The 19,502-nt window shown below is 46.6% G+C and overlaps 1 protein-coding gene across 1 annotated transcript in view; it reads left to right on the top strand.

Moving 5' to 3' along the window:
* LOC138638119 (probable cation-transporting ATPase 13A5) overlaps positions 1 to 19,502 on the top strand; it is a 611,270-nt gene that overhangs the window by 446,419 nt on the left and 145,349 nt on the right. Inside the window, exon 22 of the mRNA XM_069727143.1 lies at positions 72 to 114. Within this exon, the coding sequence (XP_069583244.1) occupies positions 72 to 114 (43 nt within the window). The remainder of the gene's footprint in view (positions 1 to 71; positions 115 to 19,502) is intronic.

Genomic DNA, 19,502 nt, shown 5'->3' with positions numbered 1-19,502 from the left:
ACTTTGGCAGGTAGTTTGGGTTTGGTATTCAAAGTATGTCTGTTTTAACTGTTATTTTACTTTTATTTTAGCTATTATGTTGGTATGTGTGGAGATGGAGCAAATGATTGTGGGGTAAGGTATTTTATTATCTAATTCCTACATAAGATTTCATATTCACTTCTCTTTCTAGAGTAGAATATCTTCAGCTCTTGTAAGCTATCTCTCAAGGTCCCATATAAAAAGAATGGAGCTATTGCTTCACTACTCTCCTCATTTCAGAGCTCCTTTCTGTGGATCTGACTAATAAGACTTTCACTAGTCAGAAAGTGATTGCCTGTGGATAGCTGATGAATTTCAATGTTGAGAACATCTTTTAAAAGGTTCTCTAAGAATGTGACTAAAATATATTCCGTAATGTATTGTATTTTAAACTGCAATTCTTCTTAGTCATGTGTCCATGATGGGTTCTCAGACTGAAGGAGCATAGCATGAGATGTGTGCTACAACTGACAGAAGAAAGCATGTTAAGCATACATACTTCCTCACTTAGCCACAAAAGCAAGGCTAAGCATCGCTGTCTGCAGATTTATAGCAGGGAATGGAGACTGACCGAGCAGACTGGGTAAACAAATAATGAAGGAACATAAAGATGCAAAATATTTAATTATGCTCAGTCAAAAAGGAGAAAATGTATTTCTTCTTCTACAGTATCACAACCCTTCTCTGGTGGCTGAGGATGGTTTGTATATCTACAGGGCTGCTCTTCTGTCTGTTGAGACACGCATCTCAAGTTGTGTTTCATCAGTCTTCAACCCAGCCTAACAAGTGACTAGGATGAGGGCAGTTTGAAATATGTCATGAGAGCAATTAGTATTACATTGTTGAAGGACCCCTTTAAAGGCCACGGAATGGCTATTCAAACTAATTCCCACTGCTCACTGCTTCACGGCGGGGTCAATAATTTAAATATACCTTCCTAACTGCTTGTTTTCCTTCAATCTCCACTCTCTCTCATCTTTGACTGACAACTCTGGCTTCATAGAGACAGAGAAGGGTACAGATAGATGGAAACCTCATAAAACTCATATAATAGGCCTGGACAGAAATGATGGTACCCCTGTAAATAATGTGACAAAAGGGACATGCTAAATCAAGGTGTGTCCACTAATTAGCATCACAGGTGTCTACAATCTTGGAATCAGTGAGTGAGCCTGTATATAGGGCTACAGATACTCACTGTGCTCTTTGGTGACATGGTGTGTATCACACTCAAAATGGACTAGAGGAAGCGAAGGAAAGCGTTGTCTCAGGAGATTAGAAATAAAATTATAGACAAACACATTAAAGGTAAACGTTAAAAGACCATCTCCAAGCAGCTTTATGTTCCTGTGACTACAGTTGCACATATTATTCAGAAATTTAAGTTCCATGGGACATTAGCCAACCTCCCTGAACATGGCGAGAGGAGTAAAATTGAAGACAAATCAAAGAGACTAATAATACGAATGGTAACAAAAGAGCCCAGAAAAACTTCTAAACATATTAACCCCTTCCCGACCTGTGACACAGCGTATGCGTCATGAAAGTCGGTGCCAATCCGACCTGTGACGCATATGCTGTGTCACAGAATGATCGCGTCCCTGCAGATCGGGTGAAAGGGTTAACTCCCATTTCACCCGATCTGCAGGGACAGGAGGAGTGGTAGTATAGCCCAGGGGGGGTGGCTTCACCCCCCCGTGGCTACGATCGCTCTGATTGGCTGTTGAAAGTGAAACTGCCAATCAGAGCGATTTGTAATATTTCACCTAAAAAACTGGTGAAATATTACAATCCAGCCATGGCCGATGCTGCAATATCATCGGCCATGGCTGGAAACACTTATGTGCACCCACCCCACCCCACCGATCGCCCCCCAGCCCCCCGATCTGTGGTCCGCTCCCCTCCGTCCTGTGCTGCGCTCCCCCGTCCTCCTGTCCGCTCCCCCCGTGCTCCAATCACACCCCCCGTGCTCCAATCAAACCCCCCCGCACTCCGATCCCCCCCCGCACAGCGATTCCCCCCCCGTGCTCCGATCCACCCCCCGCACATAAATCCCCCACCCCGTGCTCCAATCCCCCACCCCGTGTTCCGATCCACCCCCCCGTGCTCCAATCCACCCCCCCGTGTTCCGATCCACCCCCCCGTGCTCCGACGCCCCCCCCCCCCCGTGCCCTGATCTCCCTCCCTTATACTTACCTAGCCTCCCGGGGTCCGTCCGTCTTCTTTGCTGGGCGCCGCCATCTTCCAAATCGGCGGGCGCATGTGCAGTGCGCCCGCCGAATCTGCCGGCCGGCAGATTCGTTCCAAAGTGAGTTTTGATCACTGAGATAGGTTATATCTCAGTGATCAAAATAAAAAAAATAGTAAATGACCCCCCCCTTTGTCACCCCCATAGGTAGGGACAATAAAAAAAATAAAGAATTTTTTTTTTGTTCCACTAATGTTGGGGTAAGAACTAGGGTTAGGGTTAGGGGTAGGGGTAGGGTTAGTGGTAGGGTTAGGGTTAGGGGTAGGGGTTGGGGTTGGGTTAGGGGTAGGGTTAGGGGTAGGATTAGGGTTAGGGGTAGGGTTAGGGGTAGGGTTAGGGTTAGTAATGTGCACACGTATTCTGGTCCTCTGCGGATTTTTCCGCAGAGGATTTGATAAATCCGCAGTGCTAAACCGCTGCGGATTTATCGCAGATTTACCGCGGTTTTTCTGCACATTTCACTGCGGTTTTACAACTGCGATTTTCTATTGGAGCAGTTGTAAAACCGCTGCGGAATCCGCAGAAAGAAGTGACATGCTGCGGAATGTAAACCGCTGCGTTTCCGTGCAGTTTTTCTGCAGCATGTGTACAGCGATTTTTGTTTCCCATAGGTTTACATTGAACTGTAAACTCATGGGAAACTGCTGCGGATCCGCAGCGTTTTCCACAGCGTGTGCACATACCTTTAGAATTAGGCTATGTGCACACGGTGCGGATTTGGCTGCGGATCCGCAGCAGTGTTCCATCAGGTTTACAGTACCATGTAAACATATGGAAAACCAAATCCGCTGTGCCCATGGTGCGGAAAATACCACGCCGAAACGCTGCGTTGTATTTTCCGCAGCATGTCAATTCTTTGTGCGGATTCCGCAGCGTTTTACACCTGTTCCTCAATAGGAATCCGCAGGTGAAATCCGCACAAAAAACACTGGCAATCCGCGGTAAATCCGCAGGTAAAACGCAGTGCCTTTTACCCGCGGATTTTTCAAAAATAGTGCTGAAAAATCTCATACGAATCCGCAACGTTGGCACATAGCCTTAGGGTTAGAATTAGGGTTGTGGTTAGGGTTAGGGGTGTGTTGGGGTTAGGGTTGTGGTTAGGGGTGTGTTGGGGTTAGGGTTGTGATTAGGGTTACGGCTACAGTTGGGATAAGGGTTAGGGGTGTGTTGGAGTTAGAATTGAGGGGTTTCCACTGTTTAGGCACATCAGGGGGTCTCCAAACGCAACATGGCGCCACCATTGATTCCAGCCAATCTTGTATTCAAAAGGTCAAATGGTGCTCCCTCACAGTGGTTTACCCCCACATATGGGGTACCAGCATACTCAGGACAAACTGTGCAACAATTATTGGGGTCCAATTTCTCCTGTTACCCTTGAGAAAATAAAAAATTGCTTGCTAAAACATCATTTTTGAGGAAAGAAAAATGATTTTTTATTTTCACGGCTCTGCGTTGTAAACGTCTGTGAAGCACTTGGGGGTTCAAAGTGCTCACCACATATCTAGATAAGTTCCTTGGGGGGTCTAGTTTCCAAAATGGGGTCACTTGTGGGGGGTTTCTACTGTTTAGGCACACCAGGGGCTCTGCAAACGCAACAAGACGTCCGCAGACCATTCCATCAAAGTCTGCATTTCAAAAGTCACTACTTCCCTTCTGAGCCCCGACGTGTGCCCAAACAGTGGTTTACCCCCACACATGGGATATCAGCGTACTCAGGAGAAACTGGACAACAACTTTTGGGGTCCAATTTCTCCGGTAACCCTTGGGAAAATAAAAAATTCTGGGCTAAAAAATTATTTTTGAGGAAAGAAAACGTATTTATTATTTTCACGGCTCTGCGTTATAAACTTCTGTAAAGCACTTGGGGGTTGAAAGTGCTCACCACATATCTAGATAAGTTCCTTTGGGGGTCTAGTTTCCAAAATGGGGTCACTTGTGGGGGGTTTCTACTGTTTAGCCACATCAGGGGCTCTGCAAACGCAACGTGATGCCCGCAGAGCATTCCATCAAAGTCTGCATTTCAAAACATCACTACTTCACTTCCGAGCCCCAGCATGTGCCTAAACAGCGGTTTACCCCCACATAAAATAAAAAAAAAATTGCGGGCTAAAAAATCATTTTTGAGAAAATAATTTTTTTTTTTTATTTTCATGGCTCTGTGTTATAAACTTCTGTGAAGCACTTGAGGGTTCAAAGTGCTCACCACACATCTAGATTAGTTCCTTTGGGGGTCTAGTTTCCAAAATGGGGTCATTTGTGGGGGTTCTCCAATGTTTAGGCACACAGGGGCTCTCCAAACGCGACATGGTGTCCGCTAATGATTGGAGCTAATTTTCCATTTAAAAAGCCAAATGGCATGCCTTCCCTTCTGAGCCCTGCCGTGCGCCCAAACAGTGGTTTACCCCCACATATGGGGTATCTGCGTACTCAGGACAAACTGGACAACAACATTTGTGGTCCAATTTCTCCTATTACCATTGGCAAAATAGGAAATTCCAGGCTAAAAAATCAGTTTTGAGAAAAGAAAAATTATTTTTGATTTTCATGGCTCTGCATTATAAACTTCTGTGAAGCACCTGGGGGTTTAAAGTGCTCAGTATGCATCTAGATAAGTTCCTTGGGGGGTCTAGTTTCCAAAATGGGGTCACTTGTGGGGGAGCTCCAATGTTAAGGCACACAGGGGCTCTCCAAACGCGACATGGTGTCCGCTAACAATTGGAGCTAATTTTCCATTCAAAAAGTCAAAAGGCGCGCCTTCCCTTCCGAGCTCTGCCGTGTGCCCAAACAGTGGTTTACCCCCACATATGAGGTATCGGCGTACCCGGGAGAAATTGCTCAACAAATTTTAGGATCCATTTTATCCTATTGCCCATGAGAAAATGAAAAAATTGAGGCGAAAATAAATTTTTTGTGAAAAAAAGTACTTTTTCATTTTTACGGATCAATTTGTGAAGCACCTGGGGGTTTAAAGGGCTCACTAGGCATCTAGATAAGTTCCTTGGGGGGTCCAGTTTCCAAAATGGGGTCACTTGTGGGGGAGCTCCAATGTTTAGGCACACAGGGTCTCTCCAAACGCGACATGGTGTCCGCTAACGATGGAGATAATTTTTCATTCAAAAAGTCAAATGGCGCTCCTTCCCTTCCGAGCCTTACCATGTGCCCAAACAGTGGTTTACCCCCACATGTGAGGTATCGGTGTACTCAGGAGAAATTGCCCAACAAATTTTAGGATCCATTTTATCCTGCTGTCCATGTGAAAATGAAAAAATTGAGGCTAAAATAATTTTTTTGTGAAAAAAAAAGTACTTTTTCATTTTTACAGATCAATTTGTGAAGCACCTGGGGGTTTAAAGGGCTCACTATGCATCTAGATAAGTTCCTTGGGGCACCTAGTTTCCAAAATGGGGTCACTTGTGGAAGAGCTCCAATGTTTAGGCACACAGGGTCTCTCCAAACGTGACATGGTGTCCGCTAAAGAGTGCAGCCAATTTTTCATTCAAAAAGTCAAATGGCGCTCCTTCCCTTCCAAGCCCTGCCGTGCGCCCAAACAGTGGTTTACCCCCACATATGTGGTATCAGCGTACTCAGGACAAATTGGACAACAACTTTCGTTGTTCAGTTTCTCCTTTTACCATTGGGAAAATAAAAAAATTGTTGCTGAAAAATCATTTTAGTGACTAAAAAGTTAAATGTTCATTTTTTCCTTCCATGTTGCTTCTGCTGCTGTGAAGCACCTGAAGGGTTAATAAACTTCTTGAATGTGGTTTTGTGCACCTTGAGGGGTGCAGTTTTTAGAATGGTGTCACTTTTGGGTATTTTCAGCCATATAGACCCCTCAAACTGACTTCAAATGTGAGGTGGTCCCTCAAAAAAATGGTTTTGTAAATTTCGTTGTAAAAATGAGAAATCGCTGGTCAAATTTTAACCCTTATAACTTCCTAGCAAAAAAAATTTTGTTTCCAAGATTGTGCTGATGTAAAGTATACATGGGGGAAATGTTATTTATTAACTATTTTGTGTCACAAAACTCTCTGGTTTAACAGAATAAAAATTCAAAATGTGAAAATTGCGAAATTTTCAAAATTTTCACCAAATTTCCGTTTTTATCACAAATAAACACAGAATTTATTGACCTAAATTTACATCTAACACGAAGCCCAATATGTCACGAAAAAACAATCTCATAACCGCTAGGATCCATTGAAGCGTTCCTGAGTTATTACCTCATAAAGGGACACTGGTCAGAATTGCAAAAAATGGCAAGGTCTTTAAGGTCAAAATAGGCTGTGTCATGAAGGGGTTAAAGGTGAACATCAAGCTCAAGAAACAACAGTGTCAGATCGCACCATCTGTCGTTGCATAAGCCAAAGTGCACTTCATGGAAGATGACCAAAGAGGACACCATTGTTGAAAAACAATCTTAAAAAAGCCAGACTGGAATTTGCCAAACTATATGTTAATAAGCTACAAAGCTTATAGGAGAATGTCCTATGGACAGATGAGACAAAACTTGAACTTTTCGGCAAGGCACATCGGCTGTATGTTCACAGATGGAAAAATGAAGCATATCAAGAAAAGAACACTGTCCCTACTGTGAAACATGGGGGAGGCTTTGATATGTTCTGAGGCTGATTTACTACATCTGGCCCTGGGTGTCTAGAATCTGTGAAGGGTACAATGAAATCTCAAGACTATCATGGGATTCTAGAGAGAAATTTGCTGCCCAGTGTTAGAAAGCTTGGTCTCAGTCGCAGGTCATGGGTCTTGCAACAGGATAATGACCCAAATCACACAGCTAAAAACACCCAAGAATGGCTACGAGGAAAACATTGGACTATTCTGAAGTGTCCAACTTTGAGCCCTGACCTAAATCCTATTTAGCATCTTTGGAAAGAGCTGAAACATGCCATCTGTAAAAAGCAACCTTCAAACATGAGACAACTGGAGCAGTTTGCTCTTGAGGAGTGGGTCAAAATACCTGTTGAGATGTGCAGAAGTCTCTCTGACAGTTACAGGAATCGTTTGACTGTAGTGTTTGCCTCAAAAGGTTGTGCAACAGAATATTAAGTTAAGGGTTAGTGATGAGTGAACGTGCTCGCCACTACTCGTTACTCGCCCGAGAATCAGTGTACTCGCCGAGCACCAAGCATTTCTGGGATTATTCGGCGGTAACTGGTGTCTCCACCCAGCATTTTTGATGGACTATAGAGACCCAATCACACTGCAGGGATTGTCTGCCAGGCCATGAAACGCCACAATCTTTGTTGTGGTCGTGCAGTGATTGGCTTGGCCGCACAGCATCATCACGAGTATAAGAGACCTAACTCTGACCTGCTCACCGCATTCTGCTCCGGACTTAGCTAGTGTAGGGAGAGCTGCTGCCGAGATAGGGTCAGAATCGTGCTTTTAAGTCTGCCATCACACTAGCAGTATTTGGTCAGTTTTTTACATCAGTATTTGTAAGCCAAAACCAGGAGTGGGTGATAAGTGCAGAAGTGGTGCATATGTTTCTATTATACTTTTCCTCTAATTGTTCCACTCCTGGTTTAGGCTTACAAATACTGATGTAAAATACTGACCAAATACTGCTAGTGTGATGGCAGCCTAATAGTTAGTGTAGGTCTGCAACTGTTAATTCCACAACTCCTGAGAAACTAACAGTCCTTTTTAGGGCTAATTCGTGGGTCCTGAGATTGCAGCGCTAGGTAGGCAGGGCACAGCATATCCACATCAGTGCAAGGCCTGCATGCACTGTATTTGCGTACATAGCTTCCACTGCATCCCTCCCAAAGCTCCATAACGGTCTGCTGCTACTTATTTATTATATGCCTAGTTTTCTTTTTTTTTTCTCCAAAAATTCACCCCCAAAATACAGTCTGTTATGTCAGACTGAGTCCTGGTGCATCTGTAGAAAAATCAGTTTGTCAGGCATAATTAGCATATTTGTGTGTGCTAGCCTTGTTCTACTATGTATTTTTTTTTTTAATAAATTCACGGAACAGCAAAAAAAAAAAAAAAAATTAATACAGTCTGTTATGTCAGGCTGAGTCCTGGTGTTTTTTTTTTTTATTTTGAAAAATCGTATTTACGTAGTAGCATAGTTCTCTGCAGTAGCCTTGTGCCACTCTTTTCTTTTTTTGGTTTTAAATTCACCAAAAAACAAAAAAGGCCTCATATATCGCCGTGCTCCGAGTTTGGGCATTATAGGCCGGTTTTCCACTGTTTTTGCTGTCTGGGACTTTACTTATATACAGCACTATTTTGCAGACCCCCCAAAAAATGCAGGCCACATATTTGGCTGTGTGACATTTCCGTGACAGGCCTCATTTATCTGCATGCTCCAAGTTTTGGCATTCTAGGGCGGTTTCACACTGTTTTTGCTGTCTGATACTCTACTTATATAGAGCACTGTTTTGCATGTCAAAAAATACAGGCCACATATTTGGCAGTGTGGTATTTCCATGACAGGCCTCATATATCTGCGTGCTCCAGGTTTGTGCATTGTAGGCCGGTTTCCCACTTTTTTTGCTGTCTGTTACTCTACATATATACAGCACTATTTTGCATTACAAAAAATACAGGACACAAATTTGGCAGTGTGGTATTTCCGTGACAGGCCTCATATTTCTGCGTGCTCCAGGTTTGGCATTGTAGGTCAGTTTTCCATTGTTTTTCCTGTCTCTTACTCTACTTATATACAGCACTAGTTTGCATTTAAAAAAATACAATTCATATATTTGGCAGTGTGGTATTTCCGTGTCAGGCCTCATATATCTGTGTGCTCCAAGTTTGGGCATTGTAGGCCGGTTTCCCACTGTTTTTGCTGTCTGTTACTCTACTTATATACGGTACTATTTTGCATTAAAAAAATACAGGCCACGTACTTGGCTGTGTGATATTTCCATGACAGGCCTCATATATCTGCGTGCTCCAAGTTTGGGCATTGCAGGCCGGTGTCCCACTGTTTTTACTGTCTGTTACTCTACTTATATATAGCACTATTTTGCATGTCAAAAAATACATTAAAAAAAATCCTGGTGTTTGTGTTTGAAAAATCGTAGCTTTGCAGGCATACTGATCAGATATAATAAATACATTTGTGTTGAGCTTTAGAAATAGTGCAGTAGTCCATTTAAAATGGGCAAGGCAAGGGGCAAGGGATGGTGAAGTGGACGTGATGTCTTCCGCACGGTCAAGTCTGAGTAGCCGTGATTGTGGCCTGAATATTCATCACCCTGATCCTCCTTCCTCCCACCATGCTGAGTGCCCTGATACAACTGATCCCACACTTGGACACTCTGAAGAGCTGTTGAGTTTTCCATTTCAAGATTCTTGACTCTTGGCCGGTCAACTTGAAGTGGGGTCTCATGAAATCGTATGTAGAGCTGCCCAAAGCTTTGTCCAGCCCTGGACACACGAAGGCGATGGTGGGAAAGTGTCACAAGAGGTGGACGATGATGAGACACAATTGCTAGAAAGTCAGGAGGAGGAGCAGGGTGTGGATGTGGAAGATGAGGTGGTGGATGACATAGTAACTGACCCAACCTAGCAGGAGGACCTGCAGTACGAAAGCATTAGCACACATGGGGAAGAAGGCATATCCCCCCAACAGGCAGGAAGAAGCTGTGTAGTGGCCACAGACAGAAGGGGTGCATCCGTTCCCCGTAACACCAACATGAGGGAAGTTACCATTCCAACTGTTAGATCTTCCCGAGTATGGTTATTTTTTAAAGACTCTGCCTATAACCCCAAACATGCCATTTGCAGCACCTGCCATACCCACATCAGCAGGGATAGCAAAACAACCAGCCTGACCACCACCAGCATGATCAGGCACATGGCAGCAAAGCACCCGACTTTGTGGTCCAAACCCCAGGCTCCAGGAACACTGTCTGCAGGTGACACCACTGCTTTTCCACTGTTTTGCTTAGAAGGTGAAGCCAATCCCCAGTCCACTGTGCATGTGAAGATGCCTCTAGCAATGCACCTATTGTTGCCCACAGTCAAGCAGCGCCATCATCAAGCCCGTCCACGTCCTTGTCCCAGCACAGCCTTCAGTTGTCTATACCTCAGTCTTTGGAATGCAAGCAGAAATACCCAGCCAACGCCCCACACGCCACAGTCTTTTATTCTAACATTTCTCTTCTAGAAATGTTGCCTTTTAGGCTTGTTGAGATGGAAGCTTTCCGCAACCTGATGGCGGCGGCCGTCCCAAGATCCTCGGTCCCCAGGTGTCACTATTTCTCTCGGTGTGCCAACAACATTGCTTATGCCCTCAACAATGCTGTTACAGGGAAAGTTCACCTATCCACAGACACATGGACAAGTGCTTGTGGGCAGGGACGGTACATCTCACTGACGGCACCCTGGGTTAACTTAGTGGAAGCCGGGACCCAGTAGGACCTTGAGATGGAACACATCCTCTCCACGCCAAGGATTGCTGGCCCTACGTCAATCAGGGTTTCCCCGACAGTCTACAGCTCCTGCACCTCCTTTTCATCCTCCATCTCTGAAATCAACACATCATTCAGAAGCTTGCAGCACTGCCTCAGCCAAGCGGCAACAGGCTGTGCTGAAGCTAATCTGCATAGGTGACAGATGAGTTGTGGACAGCACTGAAAGAGCAGTCAGATAATTGGATGACACCGCTAAACCTACAGTCAGGCAAGGTCTGGTGTGACAATGGTCAGAACCTGGTGGCAGCTCTGAGGCAAGGTGAGCTCACACATGTACCTTGCTTGGCCCATGTGCTTAATCTCGTGGTTCAACATTTTCTGAAAAGCTATCCGGAGCTGCCGGATCTGCTAGTGAAAGAACACCGTCTGTCTGCCCATTTTAGAAAGTCAGCTACAGTTTCAGCCGCCCTAGCCATGCTTCAGTAGGGTTTGCAGTGTCCAGCTCACCGACTGGTGTGTGATGCCCCCATGCACTGGAACTCTATGCTGCATATGTTGGAAAGGATATGTGAGCAGAAGAGGGCAGTTGTTGGCTACCAACATCAACAACACCGTCGCTATTCAGTTCAGACTCCACACATAAAACCTCAGGAGTGGACACGGATGTGAGACATATGTACCATCCTCCAAAACTTTGAGGACTGCACCATCCCGCTTCTCAGCATTCTGATAACCTCTCTGCTCACATCTAAAGAGGATGCATTGCAGGCAGAGCATGAGGACATGGTGTTAGGGGTCGAGTTCCCGCCTCTGCACAGGCGGAATCTCAAACCATGTCCGCTTCGGTCTCCCATTCTTGTCCAGCCGCAGTGGAGCCGTCGGTCCCAGCATCTGGCTCAGCCTGATACTGTGTCGATGGTTACTACTGCCTTTCCAGGCTCAGCCATTGTAGCCAGTACTGGTCAGTGGCGAGCAGATGTCTCTGGGACTAAGTCCTGCTTTTCCCCTTCTGAGCATGCCCGGTGTAAGACCTCTCTTCGGAGGTCAGGGGTCACATGCTCAGGTACTGTGTCAGCTCCCATTTTTCCTCTAGGAAGGTCCTGAAGTTGCTGCAGCTATAAATCTTTCGCATGGCCGCACGGCCATTCGATAGTATCAGCTTATGTTATGAACTTTAGCTACTCAGTGGTCTTGTCTGCTTGTGATCTTGGTCAGGCTGAAATAAGCCACTAGAATACCGACACCTCCGGTGAGGAGTTTGTATGGTGAATTCAGGGCTGGTGTTAAGCCATTTGAATTCTGGCTCCACCGGAGAGGAGGTGTTTGTGTGCTTACTACTTTCTGACCACTGATTGCTTTTGCTCTGTTAGGCAGCTGTGTTCCCCTGTGACGCTAACAGGGCACAGCGTTTTCCCTTCTGTTTGACTTTGTGAAGTAACAGAGTTCGCTTCTAGCGCCATATTGTGCCTTTATTTGCTAGCAGCAGGTTGGTCTCCTACACAGCGGACCGCGGGCTGCGAACGCACCAATAATAATATCTAAATATACTCGGTGCGTTCTGCCAGCCATAATAAAATACTAGCGCCAGGGTCTGTCTAGCAATGGCGGACACACAGCAATCCATGCGGTACATCCAGCAGCTGGAGGGTAGGTTGGCAGCTCTCGAGCGCACAACCTCAGCTGTGGATGTAACCGCAGTTGCTGTTCAGGCTGCTAGCGTGGCTGCAGCAACCTTGTCCACTGCCAACCCTGTTCTGACTCTATCTCGCCTCCCACTGCAAGAAAAATTTTCTGGTGATAGTAAATCTTGTAGGGCTTTCGTGAGCCAGTGTTCTATACATCTCGAGCTTCTGGCCACACGTTTCCCCACAGAGCGGGCTAAGGTGGGATTTATTGTGTCTCTCCTGTCGGACAGGGCGTTGGAGTGGGATTCGCCACTGTAGGAGCGTGGAAATCATGTGGTGCAGAGTGCTCTGTTGTTCCTGAGCACTCTGAAAAAGGTCTTTTTAGGATCTCATGTCACCCATGATATGGCTCTCCAACTGTTGGCATTGACTCAGGCCTCATCCTTGGTCAGCCATTTTGCTGTCCACTTTCGCACCCTAGCATCTGAGCTGGAGTGGTCGGATAAAGCCCTTATTCCGATATTTTGGAGGGGCTGGCTGAAGGATGCTCTGGCCACTAGGGAGATTTCCGCCACACTGGAGGAGTAAATAGCTCTATCCACTCGTATTGAACTCCATTTTTATGAGCGGAGGTTAGAGCGAGTCCAGTGTAGGCAGAGGTTTTGGCTGGCTCCCACCTTCGCCAAACCTTTGGAATCTCCAGTCCAGGCTCCTGAGTCACATGAGGCCATGGTAGTGTCACGAGCGGGATCTAAGTCCCGGACCACTTGTGCACTCCAGGTTTGTCATGTTTGCCAGCAGTCAGGACATCTTGCCACCAGATGTCCCCAGGAAATGTCAGCGTCTAGTGGTAGTAGGTGGAGGTGAGCTAGACACGGCGATGTTTACCTCCAAATTGTCCTTTAAGGGGACAATTACTTTAGGCTCATTTACCCACTCCGTAGAGCTCTGCATGGATTCTGGGGCAGACTGCAATTTTATGTCTTCTGCCTTCGCCCAACGTCACTCAATTCCCCTGGTAATGTTAGCTCAACCAGTAACCATACGAGTGGTAAATGGATCGACACTCTGTCCATGTCGCCATCTCATCAGGAAATTATATGTCTGGTCATCATTCCTGAAGGATTTGATGAGGTCATGTTAGGGATACCTTGGCTACGGTACCACTCTCCTCATATTGAGGGGCCCACAGGCAGAATTTTGGGAGGGGGTGAAACTTGTGAGGGTAGATGTCAGAGGGAATGTGTTCAGGTTGCTACTACTGAGGTACCCGCAGATCTATCCTCTCTCCCCAAGTAATATTGGCCCTATGCGGATGTGTTCTCCAAAAGAGCTGCGGAGACCCTTCCACCTCACCCCCCCTATGACTGTCCTATTGACCTCTTGCCTGGTGCTGAGCCTCCCCGGGGTCGAGTCTATCTGTTATCTTTCCCGGAGATGGAGGCAATGTCACAGTACATCCAGGAAAATCTGGCAAGAGGATTCATTAGGACGTCAGTGTCACCTGCAGGGGCTGGGTTCTTCTTCATGCTGAAGAAGAATGGGGAACTACGTCCATGCATAGATTACAGGGGTCTTAACGCCATCACTGTTAAGAATCAGTATCCTCTGCCTCTGATATCTGAGCTCTTTGATAGGCTTCGGAGAGCAAGGGTATTTACAAAATTAGATCTGCGAGGTGCTTACAACCTGATTCGCATCCATGAGGGGGACGAATGGTCCTTGTTCTTCTCCCGGTTTCATTTCACACTCCATTTTCCTTCCGGGAAGAAGAACATTCTTGTCAAATCTCTCTCACTCAGTTGTATCATCTGAGGAAAAGGAGCCTCGGCTTATTGTCCCCACCGAGAGCCTGAGAAATGTGGCCCCGGTTTCCCTAGAGCCTGTGCCTCCAAGCAAGACTTTTGTACCATCCAGTTTGCAGCCGGAGGTTTTCTCTTGGGCTCACTCGTCCAGGGTGGGTGGACATTTTGGGTCCAAAAGGACATCTGAGCTACTGACGAGGATATACTGGTGGCCGCATATGGCTCTTGATGTCACAGACTATATTCAGTCATGCGTCTCTTGTGCCAAGAACAAGTCTCCTCGGCAATGGCCAGCGGGGTTGCTTTACCCCCTGCCGGTGGCGAATAGTCCCTGGGAGATGGTCAGGATGGATTTTGTGGTGAGCTTACCCAAGTCTCGTAGCTGCACCATTATCTGTGTGATCACCGACCATTTTTACAAAATGGTGCACTTGGTGCCTCTTCTACGGCTACCTTCTGCATGGGTTCTGGCAGCGTTGTTCATCAACGGTATCTTTAGCCTACATGGTATGCCGGAAAAAATTGCCAGTGACCAGGGTCCCCAGTTTGTGTTTCGATTCTGGAGAGAGCTTTGTCGTCTACTCAGTATTGAGTTGAATCTCTTCTCGGCATATCATCCAGAGGCGAATGGGTTGGTTGAGAGGGCCAAGTAGACCCTGGTCACATATTTACATTTTGTTTCTACGAGGCAGGATGACTTGGCATCCTTGCTATCGTGGGCGGAGTTTGCGCTTAACAATGCCGTATCCGACTCCACTGGTCAGACTCCATTCCTCCTAAATTACGGCCAGCATCCGTGTGTCCCTGTGCCCATGCCCATATCTTCCGCTGACTCCAGGGTGGCAGACTGGGCTGTGGAAGCACGGGACATTTGGGACAGCACTCAGGATTAGTGTTGAGCTTTACCGTCCGATACTTGAAAGTATCGGTATCGGATAGTATCGGCCGATACCCGAAAAATATCGGATATCGCCGATACCGATATCCGATACCAATACAAGTCAATGGGACATCAAGTATCGGAAGGTATTCTCATGGTTCCCAGGGTCTGAAGGAGAGGAAACTCTCCTTCAGGCCCTGGGATCCATAGGGATGTGTAAAATAAAGAATTAAAATAAAAAATATTGATATATTTACCTCTCCGGCGGCCCCTGAACTCAGCGCGGGTAACCGGCAGGCTTCTTTGTTCAAAATCAGCGCTTTTAGGACCTGAGAATCACGTCCCGGCTTCTGATTGGTCGCGGGCCGCCCATGTGACTGCCATGCGACCAATCACAAGCCGTGACGTCATTCGCAGGTCCTTAACGCGCTCATTTTTTAAAAATGAGCGCGTTAATGACTTTCAAAGACGTCGCGGCTTGTGATTGGTCGTGGCCACGCGACCAATCACAAGCCGCTACGTCTTTGAAAGCCATTAACGTGCTCATTTTTAAACAATGAGCGCGTTAAGGACCTGCGAATGACGTCGCGGCTTGTGATTGGTCGCGTGGCGGTCACATGGGCGGCCCGCGACCAATCAGAAGCCGGGACGTGATTCTCAGGTCCTAAAAGCGCTGATTTTGAACAACGAAGCATGCCGGTTACCCGCGCTGAGTCCAGGGGCCGCCGGAGAGGTAAATATATCAATATTTTTTATTTTAATTCTTTATTTTACACATCTCTATGTATCCGATACCGATACCCGATACCACAAAAGTATCGGATCTCGGTATCGGAATTCCGATACCGCAAGTATCGGCCGATACCCGATACTTGCGGTATCGGAATGCTCAACACTACTCAGGATGCCATTAGGGCCTCCAAGGAGAGAATGAGGTCCTCCACCGATACACATCGGCGCCCTGCTCTGACCTTTGCTCCTGGTGACTTGGTGTGGCTCTCCGCCCATAACATCAGGCTGAAAGTTGAGTTCACTAAGTTTGCACCTCACTACTTTTGTCCCTGCAAGGTACCCGAACAGGTTAAGCCTGTGGTCTACCGTCTGGCCCTTCCTCCACACCTAGGTATCACCGACACCTTTCATGTGTCTCTCTTGAAGCCCATATACATTTCCTGTTTTTCCGAGTCACCTGCTGGGACATCGGGTTTGTCTACAGGCGATTGCGAGGTGAACGCTATATTGAGGTGCAAGGTGGTGCTTGGCAAAAAATTCTATTTGGTGGACTGGGAGGGTTATGGCCCAGAGGACAGGTCCTGGGAGCCTGCTGAGCACATTCGAGCTCTGCAGCTCATTGCTGCTTTTGAAAGTAGCAAGGCCCAAGGAGGGGGGCCCTAGGAGGGGGGTAATGTTAGGGGTCGAGTTCCCGCCTCTGCACAGGGGGTATCTCGAACGATCTCCGCTGCGGTCTCCCATTCTTATCCAGCTACAGTGGAGCCTGCTCAGCGGAGACGTCGGTTCCAGCATCTGGCTCAGCCTGATACTGTGCTGATGGTTACTGCTGCCTTTCCAGGCTCAGCCATTGTTGCCAATACTGGTCAGCGGCGAGCAGACATCTCTGGGACTAAGTCCTGCTTTTACCCTTCTGAGCATGCCTGGGGTAAAACCTCTCTTTGGAGGTCAGGGGTCACATGCTCAGGTACTGTGGCAGCTCCCATTGGTCCTCTATGAAGGTCCTGAAGTTGCTCAGGTACTGTAGCAGCTCCCATTGGTTCTCTAGGAAGGTCCTGAAGCACGGCCATGCGCTAGTATCAGCTTATGTTATGAGCTTTGCTTTACTACTCAGTGGCCTTGTCTGCTTGTGATCAGGGTCAGGCTGAAATAAGCCACTAGAATTCCGGCACCTCCGGTGAGGAGTTTGTATTGTGAATTCAGGGCTGGCTTTAAGCCATTAGAATTCCAGCTCCACCGGAGAGGAGGTGTTTGTGTGCTTTCTACTCCCTGACCACTGATTGCTTTTGTTCTGATAGGCAGCAGTGTTCCCCTGTGATGCTAAAAGGGCACAGCATTTTCCCTTCTGTTTGACTTTGTAAAGTAACAGAGTTCGCTTCTACCACCATATTGTGCCACCATTTGCTAGCAGCAGCAGGTTAGTCTCCTGCATGGTGGACCTAGGGCTGTGAACGCACCAATAATAATATCTAAATATACTCAGTGTGTTCCGCCAGCCCTAAAACATGAAGCAAGAAACTATATAGGGAGATTACACTTAGCCCAGCCTCATGTCTTCTCAACCTGGATTGGTAGTCAATGAGGAGGCGGAGGAGGAAGAACAGGAGCTACTTTAATGCGCTGTAGACAGTACTACAAACACAGCTGTCCTACTGTCTGTTCAGCGGGGATGGCCTGAGGACAAGGAGGAGGACAGCATGGTCAGTCGTCCTGTTGGTGAGGACACGGAAGTCTTGCCTGTTAGCAGTCTGGCACGTATGGCTGACTTCATGCTGCACTGCGTTTCACGTGACCCTCGCATTATAAAAGTTTTGGGTGACACTCATTACTGGTTGATAACACTTCTAGACCCACGCTACAGGGAGAACTTTCAATCTCTTCTGCCTGAGGCAGAGAGGTGTACTAAAATTTTGCAGTACCAGAGGGCCCTTGTAGCGGAATTACTTAGACAATTCCAATGTTAGAACGCTGGCAGCAGACGACCAAGGAGTCAAAGCGAGAGAGACAGAAGTACAATCCAGCTCAGGCAGGGGAACAATGGCAAAGTTCTGGGACAGTTTTCTCAGACCCTCCCATCGTGACGGCACAGAGGCAAGGGTTGCTGTCACAAGAATGCAATGTTTGGGAAGATGGTGAGGGAGTACCTTGCAGATCGTACAAATGTCCTCCATGATTCCTCTGTGTCTTTTAATTATTGGGTATCCAAGATGGAAACATGGCATGAACTGGCTCTCTATGCCTTGGAGGGTCTGGCCTGCCCTGCTACTAGCATTCTGTCAGAGCGGGTTTTTAGTGCCACTAGTGGAATTATAACAGATAAGCGCATCCGCCTGTCAACTGAAAATGCTGACAGGCTGACTTTTATAAAATATGAACAAGGGCCGGATTAGGAAAGACTTCTGTACACCACCAAGTGAAAACAGCGAAACGTGACCTCAAATACATTCTCTGTTTTGGGGAGCTGTATTCTCATGCACTTCTGCACAACCAAACATGGGTATACGCTTCCAGATTTGGTCTGTTTATTCTTATAAACAGAATATACGGCAAAAGCCAGCTCACCGATCATTGCAAGAAGCCCGGAATTTCGTCCTGACAAGACGCAGTAGGATTCCATAAACGAAAAGAAAATGGTTCCAGCTTCAGTAAAATCATGATAATTTATTCCAACTTTTAAAATGGAGAAACAACTCCTGGGACAGCACCATAGCACATGCGAGGTAGGCTACGCGTTTCGACCGACACAGCGGTCTTTATCACGGCCGTGATAAAGACCGCTGTGTCGGTCGAAACGCGTAGCCTACCTCGCATGTGCTATGGTGCTGTCCCAGGAGTTGTTTCTCCATTTTAAAAGTTGGAATAAATTTTCATGATTTTACTGAAGCTGGAACCATTTTCTTTTTGTTTATTCTTATCCTCCTCCTTATCCTCATCCTCATCCTCATCATCCAGAACCACTAGATGACCAGGGTGAACATGCTCTGTACTGTTATAGGCCGGTGAATTTTGGGCAAGGGGGGCTGTGATGGCGCTATTTTATTTATTACAAAAGATACCCCCATTGAGGAATTGTTTGTCAGCTCATGCTCTCCATTACAAGTCTCAGAGACCCACACCCTTCCATTGGGCCTACTTCTTAACTCTGTCTCCTGCAATGTCTCTTCATAAACTGCTACTAGATGACCAGGGTGAGCGTGCTCTGTACTGTTATAGGCCGGTGAATTTTGGGCAAGGGGGCTGTGATGGCACTATTTTATTTATTAAAAAAAGGACCCCATATTGGGGAATTGTTTGTCAGCTCATGCCCTCCATTACAAGTTTCAGAGACCCACACCCCTACATTGGGCCTACTTCTTAACTCTGTCTCCTGCAATGTCTCTTCTTTAACTGCCACTAGATGACCAGGGTGAACGTGCTCTGCACTGTTATAGGCCAGTGAATTTTGGGCAAGGGGGCTGTGATGGCTCTATTTTATTTACTAAAAAAAGGACTCTCCATTAGGGAATTGTTTGTCAGCTCATGCCCTCCATTACAAGTGTCAGAGACCCACACCCCTACATTGGGTCTACTTCTAAACTCTGTTTCCTGCAATGTCTCCTCCTTATCTCTGATGACATGACCTGGGTGAATGTGTTCTGTACTGTTATAGGCCACAGAATTTTGAGTAAGGGGGGCTGTGATGGCAATAGTATATTTTTTTAAAAAGATACCCCGCATTTGTGAAACCACATCCTTGTTGTCAAAGACTTCATAAAATTTTTGTACCTTAAAGAGCTCACTTGAAAAGCTCCTTTTTGT

This window comes from Ranitomeya imitator, chromosome 5 (genome assembly GCF_032444005.1).
Source record: "Ranitomeya imitator isolate aRanImi1 chromosome 5, aRanImi1.pri, whole genome shotgun sequence".
In the NCBI taxonomy this organism is placed as follows: domain Eukaryota; kingdom Metazoa; phylum Chordata; class Amphibia; order Anura; family Dendrobatidae; genus Ranitomeya; species Ranitomeya imitator.
This window is presented reverse-complemented; position numbering and strand designations above follow the sequence as displayed.